Here is a 14,302-nt window from a genome sequence, read left to right as displayed (position 1 = left end):
TTAATGAATTCTCGCCTTTTATAGGAATTAAATTTTGCATGCCTCAGCATATTTCCCACAATGAAAAAGTTAATGTGAACAATAAAATTTTATAATATTTTCACAATAAACTTGTTTTGAATTGTGTGACATTTTTGAAAATGTTGTGTGAGTTCATTGCAATTCTACTAGGGATATCGAATTCTTCACAAACATTTTCACATCTCATTCACATAACATTCAATAATTCTATAATTACATCATTTCTCACAACTATTTTATGAGAGCGACTGTGAGTAGTGAAGAAAAACTAGCGAATTCATGTGAAAGTGACGAACAATCTATCACAGTGTGTCATATAAAATAGTTGTAGTAAATTTTGTGAAAAAGTTTTTTTTTTTTTTTATAGATACAAGATAGAATTCTACTCTAACATAATCTAAGTGTATATGTGTATGAAACTTCATCCTAGATACTTAAATTCGGACCCTTATCCCCCATCCCTCACAAGTATTTATACTTGTGAAGTGACCATTATACCAAAGATGTGCGGTTATGTTTTGTATAAAAGATTTTGATAGTTGAAACAATGTGAAAGATTATTAGTACCTCTCAAAAAAAAAGAAAAACAAAATATTATGGCCCATCACATAATCTAGTAGGCTGGGCCCTTTGCCTTGTTACGTGGGTTAGTATGGCCTTAGCCAAGCCCAAACAACAGAGCTCACTTTTTATCTTATATATTACGCTGTCTGTGTTGGGTTTAGAGTTTGAGACTTGTTTGGTCATTTAGAAACTAAATACACAAACAAAAGGGTAAGCTTAGTTCACAGAGAGATCAACAATGGCGTCGCAAACCGCAGCAGTACCGTTCTGGAGAGCTGCAGGGATGACCTATATAACATATTCAAACATATGCGCGAATCTTGTGAGAAATTGCTTGAAAGAGCCTCACAAGACCGAAGCACTCACAAGAGAGAAGGTCCATTTCTCTCTCTCGAAGTGGACCGATGGCAAGCCCCAGAAGCCCAGTAAGATTTCTCTCTCTCTCTCTCTCTCTCTCACCCATATCTCCTTTTTCTTGATCGAATCTCTTATTTTCACTTCAGATCTGATCTTGTTTCATAGCTTTCAGCTGTGTTTTATTGATGGAAATGAGGGTTTGATTTAGATTTTGATTCTGTTGTTGTCTTTAGTGGTCCCTAACATTTAGCCCATGAGCGGTTTTAGTTTTAAAGTGATTGATTTTAGTCTAATAATAGGTTTAAACTTCAGGAATTAAAATGGGTCATGAGCTAAAGTTTAGATTTTGATCAATTTAAGCATTTTAGGGACTAAATGTGGTCACGTTGAAGTTAATTAGGGAATAAAATTAAAAGGGATCACTTTAAACTTCAGGAATTAAAATGGGTCATGTGCTAAATTTTAGATTTTAAAGTGATAGTTTTAGTCCCTTTTAGATATCTTGGCCAAATTAAAACCTAATACATTATCACTCCATGGGAAAGGGATTGCTTTAAGTTTGTTTGGGACTATAATCGATCAATTTCAGTATTTTTCGGGACTAAAAGCGGTCACTTTAAACTTAAGGGTTTAAAATCATTCATGAGCTAAGGGTTTAAAACCTAACAGTGTGTTTTGGCCTTTTTTAATGTAAATATAGCCCCTTGAGTATTGAGGAAAGTAAATATTCTTATGTTATATCCAATTTAGGTCTTTGTCAAAGTTTTTTATTTTTGGGTGTGCAGGTTTTTAGTTTACTATAACAGTGGTGTTTCTGTATTGATGATATATTGGGCACACTTTTGTCTCCTATGAGATTGTATAAATAGTAGCTGTTGTATACTAAGGATGTGTAGGCTCTCTGTTTGGGTTGTTAGTTGTGTGAGCTCATTGAGGAGACCCTTGTTGGTGGAACAGTAGTGATTTGCTTGTTTGTTTGTTTTTGGTATGTTATATATAAATATATAGATATGATATAGGATTTGAATGAATGGCATCTGCTTCATGATGATTGATCTTAACTGGTAAAATCTCTTGTTATTGAATAAGGGTCCTAGGACTGGTTGAGGAAGTATGGGATGTTGTAATAGAAGTAATTAATGCATCGATAAGTTGTTTGTGACTTTGTTTCTGAGAATATGACTTGTTTGTTAAAAAACTCATATGATGTTCATAAAGATATTAAAATAGGGGAGTGATGCCTCTGAGATGAAATGCCTCCTGAATCCTGATTTTTGGTCTCGCTGGAGGTATTACATAATCTATTTTGCTTCTCTACAATTAATCTTTGTGAATAAGTACAAGAGCAAAAAGAGAGCAAATAATTGAAGAAAAAGAAGATGAATTCTCTCATCTGAATACCCTATTGTTTGCAAATTTAACTATAGTTATAGAACTATCTTCTTCTTCTTCTTCCTCTTTTTTGTGTATGTGTGTGTATACTTTATTTGTTATTCTATAAAGTTCTCAAGCAAAGGAAATTCATTGAACTAAACAAATTAGATGTTGAATGAAGCATTCTGTATGTTCCAGATGATGGTACTAACATAACCATTGTTTTAATGTTACCATTTTTTCTTTAAATTATTGACTATTAGGTATAGCATATGTTGGAGAACTTCAATGCTTTTACTTCTGCCACTTCTTTTTCTGTTTCTGTCCCTAGTCCTCTCTCTCTCTCTCTCTCTCTCTCTCTGTCTCTCTCTCTTCCATAATTTTCCATATTATACATATCAACGAATTATTCCTAGGACATGGATTATTTTCAAATGCTGTCTTTCATGACAACTAGTTTTGTCAGATTTGTTCTGATTAATCTTACCATCATAATCATATGCTGCATTTTATTTCCTGGTATTATTCCTAGGACATGGATTGTCTTTCATGATAACTAGTCTTGTCTGAATTGCTTTTATTAATCTTACTGAGTTACTGTTATATGCAGCATTTTTTTCCTGTTTTGCATACACATATCATTTTGGTAAGAAACATAGTTTATGTGATGTTTAGTCAGGGTTGTTGGTTGAAAATGAATTACTTGGCGGTTTTTATTATCTTGTTGTTCTAATGAAGCACTTAAAATTAAAAACTATTCACTATTTGAGAAATTGAAAGTGGAAATTTATTTGGTGGTTGCTTTTATTTGCAATGCTTATGCATGATTTAAACAGTTGGGTTTCTTTTTAATCCATTATTGCATCCTCTGGAGGAATCAGACTAGGTGGTCCTATTTCTCCACATCTTTTTTATAATTTGCGGGGAAACTTTGACTTCCTTGTTAATGGTTAACAAAACTAATACAAGTGTGGTTTCCTATTACTATAAAATTAGTAGATCTAGTAATAATTTTAGTCAATGGTTGTTTGCTGATGATTTTCTTTTCTTTTTTTTATGAGTAAACATTTCATTAATAAATAAAAAATGAAGCTACCTGAGTACCATGGAATGTGTAGGCAGAGCTACAAACTGTAAAAAAAGTTAAGAAAAAGAAGAAATAAAAAGTACTACAAAGGATTAGTGAAGACTTAGAGAATCTAAATACTCCAGTGAAAGATGGGGAAATAGCGGATGTGAAATGGTTGTGGGAGGATCTCTATGAAACTAAGATTTGGTTTAGGGAGGTAGATAAATTGGTGTGGATCCCTTCAGAAAAAAAGGGGTTTCCAGGTGAAGCCCTACTACAATGCATTGTGGGGATGGCACAGACTTCCCCTGGAAAAGCATATGGAAAGTTTGTCCGGCTGAGGGTGGCTTTCCTTTCTTGGTGTGTGGCATTGGGGAGGGTATTGACTGTGGACAATTTGAGGAAGCTGTCAATCTAGAAATTCTTAATGTTATTCGTAGAACCTTGGGCCTGTGGCTTAATTTTGATAATTCTTTTGTTTCTTTCCCGAAGAATGTCCTTACTCATCAACTGGTCAACAAGCTATCAAGCTGCTATTGGGATTTCCTAGGTATTAGAAAAGGCCAATAATAAATTCTTGGGTAGTTGAGGTAAGAGTAATATTTTTAGAGAAGTAGGTAATATAGTTGACAAAAGTATCCAAAATTTGAAACGAAAGCCTTATCTAGAGTTGGTTGAAATGTACTTATTAAAATGCTTTCTTTTGCTTGTATGCAGCATTTTACGAATTGTTTTCTTTTATCCACTACAAATTCATGATAATTAGACCAACTCCAAAGATGGGGATAATTTAAGGGTGCAGTTAGTGCGGAGGATAGCATCTTTCATGTTAAACTATCTAGATTTAGTTTGTGGACAGGGTAAATTATTTGAAAGCATGTTATCTTCTCTTTAAGGGGACAGTAACAATATTTACCTTTGAGCTAGTAAATGGTGCTTTTCTTGTTACTCATATGAAAATGTTGATACGGATTAGGGATAGGATTACATGATTACTGAGAACTTGGTTGGCTGCTTGATTTGCACCTTTTTAGAATACATCTTCCAAGTATTAGATTATTGTGTAAATAGGTACATTAGCACACTTAAGAGGATCAAGGTAAATTTGAAAATTATGTGCAACATCTAAGCCTTGTTTCTTTTGGTCAAGGGGGCATCTCCTAGTGGCTGTTTAACGCCAATCATTTGCTCTAGTGACTTCACATTTGATCCCATTTAAATTCTTGATATTAATTTACATGCTGCCCTGTTCTACTAAATTATTTGATAAAATATTCTTATCTTCTTCTTATCAGCCCTCCGTTCGGACACGCCAGAAGACTGATTTGTGGATTGGGTTCTACAGTTTTTGTTCATGGGGTTTGTGATGCTTAAACTTGGACCATTTTGGTTTTTGCATTTTATTGCTCTTGTAATAATGTAACTTGCATTAGTCTATTGCAATACATTGCTTATCATTCTAATGGAAATCTAAATGGGATGCTCCCTACTTTTTAAGTGATTGCTTGGTTTCAGTGTTTAATAATATCATCTACCCTGAGTATTTCAGGCACTTTACATGTAGAGAAATGATCATCCTTCTGACTGTGTTACAAATTTTACTCTAATATTGACCTTGCAATGATTATCCTTTGTGATAGGTAGTGATTTGTGCAACCATTCTCTCAAAGAATTATGTTCTTAAGAGTTCGTGGGAGAGTTTACCCTAAGAAATCTAACTCTTTGAATTTAGATATTTTTTTCAATGTTAATATGAATTTTGCCAAAATCTTTGATAGGAATTGTCCAAAGTACTATTATTTCAACTATCGTTTTTACAGCTAGCTATTATTCCAGTTTCTCTGGTTAGCCAAAATTTCCAAAATAAAGGATTGTGAGTTTTACGATCCTGTTTGTGTATGGATTCAAGCCATAACTTATTTGTATTCAAAACCTAAAATGTTTGTACTATTTTCTTAATGCAATTATTAAGGGTCTAAAGGATAAAACTTTGATATAATATCTTAGGAGTTGTACTTTAGGTTCACTGAAAATCAATATTTTATCTTATGAGTATTTTTTATAAACTATCTTATATTATGAGTTAGATTAAGAAATCATGTAACATCGTATCAAAGGAAAAAAAAAATCCTATTCTTGTTGCTTCCAATTCCGAAGGCATAAAACAGGCCGAAGAAAGCGCAACCAAACACTTCCCTCATGTCGTTCAGAAAAAATATATTTGAAAAAAAAAAAATCCACTTTTGTGTCTGCCGATTTATCCAAATCCACTTTTCTTTAATTGTTTCTTCTTTTCTGTTTTCTTTAATTGGGATTTGATAGTTCTAGTTCAAATTGAATGACACAGAAGTTGCTTTCAAGAAAACAAGATCTTTTAATTATTTCACACTTACACCTTTTTTTTTTTTTTTTTGGAAGGGTTTTATTAATGTTTCGCTAGCTTAAATTACTCATTTGGTTAAACATCACTATATAAGCATTAGAGCATCTGATTTAAATTATCAAGCCATAGTCCTTAGGAATCAAAGTGTTGGCCTTAACTACCCATCTCTACAAATTAGTTATATTGGGCTCCTGTCCTAGCCAACTCTTAGCGGGTTGGGCCTAGTTTTAAGATCCGCCCCCTGTATTTACCATGATTTAAAAGATCTAGAGAGGTGGGATATTATAAGGAGTAATGAGCAGTAGTTGGAAGTTGAGAGGAAGATCTAAAAAATTAATGTTGATTTGAGAGAAAGTTGAGTAGATTTAAGAGAGAGAGTAGTTGGAAGTTGAGAGGAAGATCTAAAAGATTAATGTTGATTTGAGAGAGTTAAGTAGATTTAAGAGAGAGAGAGAGAGAGAGAGAGAGAGAGAGCGGTGAGATGTTGGTTTGATACAGATTTGAGAAGAACATTTGATAGAGAAATCTTGTCTAATGCATGAGAGAGAGAGAGAGAGAGAGAGCAGTTGTGTTTTGTTGAATCAATTGACTATGTGTAGGTCCCAATGTTTTCACAATATTTACAATTATACCATTCAGAATTGTAACTTAAATGCTGAATACACCTCCTTATGGCTTCTCTAAATACATGTTTTAAGCTACTTATATTGAGTACTGCAATATAAATATCCTTGTAAGAGTTTCCCTACCAAACAACTTATTCCAAAGTGGGCCTCACGATTTTTAGCATTTAAATCACACAAAAGAGTCTTCAAATGGTCTTACCAAACAGGCCCTTAGTTATATGCTCCTATGAATTCAAAATTTGTAATTAAACAAAGTCAAAATCAAACAAAGAACTATATAATCTATCAAATTAAAACTATTTAGCTAATAACCTTGTAATTCAATTGACACATTTTAGTATTTCCAACGGAAATATTTAAGGTTCAAATCTTACACTCATAACAATTGATGTATTAAAAAAATAAATAAAAAATTAACTGCTTAAATAAATAACTTAAAAGAGTAATTGAAATGGTCTCAAATCCAAGTTTGAAATCCACGACTCTAATATTTTGATAGTTACAATATGAAGATAAGTGGAGCTTTTTGTCGATAACTGAATTAAAAACTTTAACTTATAAAAAGGCCTTTTCCTCTCTTGTTTTATCTTATTTTATTTTTGCTTCTATATATGGGAGAGAGAGATCATTATCTGATCCAAAATAAAAATAATGGCTTGTAACTTGGAGAAAATATACCTTGCATTGAATGCATATTTCTTTCCTCTCACATAGTAATGGACCCCACGTGTAGAGTCCACCTGTGATGCATGTTTCCTCCCTACATGAGAGGGAGGACCTCTATAACTTGGGGGGTTTCTCACTTTGATCAACAAGATTAATGGAAAGCAAAACAAATCATCACATGCAATTTGAAAAATTATTGCAAAAGGTACTTTTCTACTCTACTCTTTTTTGCTTGCGTATCTAACATCAAATTAAATCTCTCATGTGCTAGAAGCACGAGACCTACCTCTCACAGGCAAGTGGGCCCCACGTGAGAGGCAGGTGGGCTCCACACACATGGGATCCACCTGTTTGTGAGAGGCAGGTCTCATGCACTTGGCACATGAAATACCACCTCCTAACATCATGTGAAGGTTAGTGCACACATGGGTGCATGTATGAGTGATGTGATGTCCACGGCCCACCCAAAATAAATACTCACATTTCATTGCTTACATGGGTTCGTTAGACTTATGTGATATGACAAACAAAAGCATCATTAATACACACATCCACATCCAGTGCTGGAGCCGCGAAGCCACATTGGGACCAAAGGTTTTGTCCCAAGCCCTCCCATTATATTTTTAAAAAAATCTTATAAATTATAATAACTCATCTAAATTTATTTTTTTTTGATACATTCTACGTGACATATAAAATATAATAAATCATTCTTAATTTGATAAAGATATATAATATATAAAATAATTTAGTGTTTGATTGGTTACTTGATTATATTCTTTTTATGCATGGAATGATTTTTTGTCTAAATATTTTGAGTCGTTAACCTGTTAGTATTTTTCTAATCTTAATCATATTATAGTTAATAGGTTTTTGCTAATTGGATAGTTACAATGATTAATGAGAGATTTGAATACTAGATATTTTTATTAGAAACACAAAAAGATATCGACTGGTAGAATTATAAAGTTTTTGACTATTATACCAAAATAAGAAATTATAATAATAACATAAATTTCTCATAAAATTTGAAACTCTGAACACTCCCAAAACATGTTTTCTATCAATTCTTCATAAAGCTGTAGTCCACAATCCACATATGTGTTCCATAGTAGGTGGGAATAGTAGCATGCGCACACAAACAAACAAGAAATACCTCCTGTAAGGACATGATTCGTATCGAACCACAATAGTGTTGGGTTCGTACGTAAAAATGCCCAAACAATATCATTTGTAGAGCGTGGGTTTGAAAGGCTAGGCCTTAGTCACCAGGCGGTGGGTTTTTCGTGGTGTTCATGCATGATTAAGTTGATTTCGCCCCTGGAGTCTTTCTCCTGGAGGCGGGCTGGGAGGCTCTGGTTTTTGGCCATTTTTCCCAGCCCGCCTCTAGGAGAAAGACTCCAGGGGCGAAATCAACTTAATCATGCATGAACACCACGAAAAACCCACCGCCTGGTGACTAAGGCCTAGCCTTTCAAACCCACGCTCTACAAATGATATTGTTTGCGCCTTTTTACGTGCGAACCCAACACTGTTGTGGTTCGATACGAATCGTGTCCTTACAATTAGCGCCGTCTGTGAGAAGGCTTGTGTGTTGGCATAGGCAGTAGGTCGAGAGAGTTCCTTTGTCATTTCTAACTGTTGGTTATAGAGTTCTAGTGTAAAGTTCCGCTAGGGGCTATGATTCTTGACTAGGGGCTACATTTGATAGCGTCAATCGCTTAGATGGCTCTAGGGGCTTGGCCGAGGAGCTAATTCCCCTAAAGCCAAGGTCCCACGCCAAAAATTGAGTTTTGGACAGAACCAAGGTATTGTATGGTCCTCGGACTCAAACCTATGGGGAAACCAACTACTTGGATGAGAAAACTGAGTTTTGGACAGAACCAAGGTATTGTATGGTCCTCGGACTCAAACCTATGGGGAAACCAACTACTTGGATGAGAAAACTGAGTTTTGGACAGAACCAGGGTATTGTATGATCTTCGGACTCAAACCTATGGGGAAACCAACTACTTGGATGAGAAAACTGAGTTTTGGACAGAACCAGGGTATTGTATGGTCCTCAGGCTCAAACCTATGGGGAAACCAACTACTTGGATGAGAAAACTGAGTTTTGGACAGAACCAGGGTATTGTATGGTCCTCGGACTCAAACCTATGGGGAAACCAACTACTTGGATGAGAAAACTGAGTTTTGGACAGAACCAGGGTATTGTATGGTCCTCGGACTCAAACCTATAAGGGAAACCAACTACTTGGATGAGAAAACTGAGTTTTGGACAGAACTAAGGTATTGTATGGTCCTCGGACTCAAACCTATGGGGAAACCAACTACTTGGATGAGAAAACTGAGTTTTGGACAGAACCAAGGTATTGTATAGTCCTCGGACTCAAACCTATGGGGAAACCAACTACTTGGATGAGAAAACTGAGTTTTGGACAGAACCAAGGTATTGTATGGTCCTCGGACTCAAACATATGGGGAAACCCACTACTTGGATGAGAAAACTGAGTTTTGGACAGAATCAAGGTATTGTATGGTCCTCGGACTCAAACCTATGGGGAAACCAACTACTTGGATGAGAAAACTGAGTTTTGGACAGAACCAAGGTATTGTATGGTCCTCGGACTCAAACCTATGGGGAAACCAACTACTTGGATGAGAAAACTGAGTTTTGGACAGAACCAAGGTATTGTATGGTCCTCGGACTCAAACCTATAGGGAAACCAACTACTTGGATGAGAAAACTGAGTTTCGTAAGGTCGGCTACTTAATAAAAATTCTAAGTTACTCAGTCCTCGGCTTAAATACTATAAAAGGTTAAAGCTATTAAAAGTGTAAAGAAGATGGTGAAACGCCCCACTATTCAGCAACCTACAGGGACTGTTCATTTTGCGGGTGGTATGTCTTCGGATGGTTACTTCCTACACCGTATCGAGCATTCAGTTGTTGTCTCGGCTATTTTTGGGGTAAGTGTTGTTTTCGCAGGTTGGCTTTGTTGTGCCAAACAACTCTATTAAAGTTATGATAATATCTTTTCCTTAGCAAATATTTTGACCCTAGGTGTCATTAATTCAATGCTATATTATTGTACCGAACAACACTTGCAAGTTCATAATAGCGCCTTTCTTTTTGATAAGGGATTATGGCCCCAAGTATTGTACTCTAAGGTCGGCGGTATTGTGCCAGGCCGACTCAGTAAGCTCATCATAATGTCCTTTCTTTTTCTGCCTAATAGGAGTTTCAGCTCTAAGTATCACTTGTTCGATTCAGTATTATTAAGCCGGATTGTTTCTATAAACACAGAGCAAGATCTTTTTATTAACTAGGACTTTGGTCCTAGATGTCGGTCAAAGTTTAAAAATAAAAAGAATTCATAAGATTGTACGTCTATTCATCGCGTTATCATTTCGGAAATATAGAGATAGAACATGCGAAGTAAAGTAGTAACAATTTTTATTAATATGAAGATGTATTACAACATACAAAGAGGGGCTTAAACAAGCCTATACAAAAGGTGGATCACCAAAACAATAAAAAAAAAAATAAAAAAAATAAAAAAAAACAACAACAACAACAACAACAACAATGCGGACAAATAAGCAGTCAGATGCCTTTTTAAACTCGTCTTCGAAGTCCTTCCAAACTCTGCCTCAGTAGCGCCCATATTGAGAGAAGGACCTTCTTCAGAAGAAGATGGAGGAGATGAATGAAAAGATGGAGGAGATGAATGAAAAGAAGGAGGAGAAGAAGAGGGAGGAGATGAAAGGAAAGAAAGAGGAGTAAAAGAGGGAGAAGGAAAAGCACCAGGATGGATCTGGTGGTGGAAAGAAGAAGAAAGAGAGGCAAAAGGAGACACCAGTGAAAGAAGAGAGGAAGAAGCAGGGGCACATAGTCCCTGCCTCAGTCCTGACTCCTAACACACTGGTGCCATGTTAGTTATGCTCATGACAGAGCGGCTGGTACTGATAATCGGTGACCCCAGCTCAGTCACGCCGAATGTTTGACGTGACGAGCCCCTGCTTCGGATTTTGGCTGAGAGGTGGGTAAAAAGGATTTTGAGTCTTCGTCATCCTTGCCCTGACCGAGCCATTTTAAGCTTTGTAAGAATGTGGAGTTTCTGGGAGGGGTATGGTTCTTTCATTATTTGCTCTTATCTCAAGTGTATCACGAGCTAGGATACGACTAGTGAATAAAGTAAACTCTAGAGGAAGCTAAAGGTTTCAGACTTCAGAGGGATTGAAAGGGTCTCTGTACGAGAGAAATATCCTCCTGCCTCCCTTCTTATACGAAGGGTGGAACGGAAGGTATTTAATCCGTCCAGATTTCCAAGAAAATTGGTAAACGAGAATGTACCCGTTCCATTTCCCCACATCGTCAACAAACCATCGAAATTAAATGGACTCGTAAATGTAAGTCATTAAAGGCGCGTTTTGGATAACCAAACGGCAAGAATGCGTGATGAATGGATTCAGAGAAATGTCTCGTAGACCGGTACGTTTCCTGGGCAGATAAAGAAACGCCAACGTTAATAAAGAGGCTGAGTTAAACGAGCCATAATAAAGGCTAGGTATTACCAAAACCCTCCTCTCCAACCAAGAGGTCGGACAGTAGGGTTTTGAGGGGCTATTGTGGGGCCCAACAATTCGTGGGCCAATCCCATTTATTCACTGGGGCCCAAGGCCCGAGCCGAGAAGGGTTATAGCTCAGGATCATTAAAACAAGTACAAAATAGCCTTGGGAAATAGCCGAGGACGACTCAGTCCTCGACATGTCCGAGGTCCCGTAAGAAGAAAGGGTAAGAATGGTACAGAAACAACTTGGGAAAAATCTAAAATATCTGCGCCAATAGAAAAGGGTATGCTGGAAAGAATAACGACCAGGGAAAGCTGCCTTTACTGCCATTCAATACTCTGCACCTGACAGAGCCATACTCTCCAGCTTTTACAACCACCCCCAACCACTCTGGGTATGGGCTGATGGGACAAGTATCAGTCTTGGAATGTCGATCCTACACGTGGACGAAGGATAAAAAAACACAGGCTAGTATAAAAGAAAAAGGGGAACAATCAGGAGAGGGGGGCTGGGAAAAATGGCAAAAAACCAGAGCCTCCCAGCCCGCCTCCAGGAGAAAGACTCCAGGGGTGAAATCAACTTAATCATGCATGAACACCATGAAAAACCCACCGCCTGGTGACTAAGGCCTAGCCTTTCAAACCCACGCTCTACAAATGATATTGTTTGGACCTTTTTACGTGCGAACCCAACACTGTTGTGGTTCGATACGAATCGTGTCCTTACACCTCCCAACTCTCCCAAATATGCTTTTGAAAAGTTTATTTACTTGTAATATAAACTATAACTTTAAATAATAAATTATCTTATTCTAAATAATCTAGTTTAATTATTAATATGTCACTTTAAAGTAGGGATATTTGTGGTGTGGTGCGGTACGATGTGATTTTGGGTTATTTTTAGCACCGCACTTTGTAATGTGGTTAACCAAAAACATAATTGCATCACACCTTATTTTTGCGGTTACATGTTAAGTGTAGTGCGGTTTAGAGTTTAGCCAAAACCATAATCGCACCGCACCTCATTTTTGTAGTCACATGTACAGTGCGGTGTATAAGATGCGGTTTGAACAATTTAAAGCTGTTATATTTTTCAAATTTTGGGCTTTTTCTGCCCAGCCCAAAACTAATTTTCCCTTTTTTTTGGGTAAAGTTTAAAACTATTGAGCTAGTTTTTCTTTATTTTGAATTGGCTTTCCTAATCAACACTTGCTAGGGTTATTAAATTTAAAAAAGAAAAAAAAACTAGGGTTATTAAACTATTAATAATATATTTAATATTAAAAAATAAATATATTAATATATAAAGAGTGTGCGGTACTTTTTTATTATAAAACTGCAAACTATATTGTGCCTTGCGATGTGGTGCATTGTTACTTGCGGTGTGGTGAAGTTATGTCATTTTGTAAGTGGTTTTGGTGTAATTTTTGCAGTTTGTGCGGTTTGATGAACACCCTTATTTTAAGAAAATAAATTGACTGCAAATAAGTTGGTCACAGTTTCTTGCTAATGGTTTATTTGTTAAACTTGAAAGTTAGTTAAAGTAATCTATAAATTTAAAATACGTTGTATAAATAAATAAAAATTTTAAAAATAAAAATTACTCTCCTAAGTTTGCTGGTTAAAATTGCATCATGCTTCATGCACTCTCACATCACCCCAACTCACTCATGCTCCCATTTCTCTTGTAAACATATCAAGCATATTTTCATTACATGCTCTCTCTCTCTCTCTCTCTCTCTCTCTCTCTCTCTCTCTCTCTCTCTCTCTCTCTCTCTCTCTCTCTCTCTCTCTCTCTCTCTCTCTCTCTCTCAATAGCACGCATTATCATGGATATGCATATAGAGATAAGAGACTTCATGGTGATTGTGAGCAAGAAAGAGGTGGTGGTGGCAGCACAATTTCCAAATCAAGAGCATTGGCTACCACTATCTAACTTGATTTTCTAGTTACCGAGTTATGCATGTATACACGAGCATTTTTTTATTGGAAAAAGCCACGTCTGTTTTGCCAATGTGGCACAAAGCTCATACTAACTCGACTATATGACCATCGAGTTTTTTAGTAACTCGCTTATAGGGTAATTGAGTTTTATATGAAAATTGAGCCTTACATTATCAAGTTTCAAAACATGGACATATTCCTATATAGTTTGAGAAAGATGGCAAAATGTTATAAATTTTTGGTGAAAGAGGCAAAACCCCATTTTGGCCTTCAAAGATTCCAAAAGTTTGGTATAATATATATAGAATGACCCAAGGCTGGCTCAATAACTTTGTAGGCCTTTAGGAAAAGTTTTAAGTGAAATTTTTTTTATATTTAAATAGTAATTAAATAATATTAATTAAAATTTTTTATTCTTATTTAAAATCTATATTTTTTTATTTATTATGTGATTTAATAAATTAGTATTACTAAAATATAAATAAGTTGATATTAGTGTGCAAGCACTATCCTGCGTCTGCGTTTGCGTTTTGTTTTTTTTTTTTTAAGCGTGTCGGTGTTACAAATGCACTTTTAGTGGGTCCCGTGTACTGTTCATGAGACCCACAAACCTCTTTTTTCAACAAAAATATCATTACAAATAGGTTCCACATTACTATTCACACATTTAAAAATTATTTTGCTACAATATTTTTAATTTTCAGTAAAATAAACAGTATTTAAA

At 35.8% G+C, this 14,302-nt stretch overlaps 1 protein-coding gene across 1 annotated transcript; it reads left to right on the top strand.

Annotated features, from left to right (window-relative positions):
• Positions 1-733: 733 nt before the first annotated feature.
• Positions 734-4,882, top strand: LOC126727492 (ATP synthase subunit epsilon, mitochondrial). The gene is made up of 2 exons (XM_050433171.1): positions 734-1,010; positions 4,681-4,882. Exons 1-2 carry the CDS (start codon positions 824-826, stop codon positions 4,707-4,709), a joined length of 216 nt encoding a protein of 71 aa, XP_050289128.1. The 5' UTR covers positions 734-823; the 3' UTR covers positions 4,710-4,882.
• Positions 4,883-14,302: the final 9,420 nt, after the last annotated feature.

The sequence above is a fragment of the Quercus robur genome, chromosome 5 (assembly GCF_932294415.1).
Source record: "Quercus robur chromosome 5, dhQueRobu3.1, whole genome shotgun sequence".
NCBI classification, from domain to species: Eukaryota; Viridiplantae; Streptophyta; class Magnoliopsida; order Fagales; family Fagaceae; genus Quercus; species Quercus robur.
Note: the sequence above shows the minus strand (reverse complement) of the source record. Positions and strands in the feature narration are given on the sequence as shown.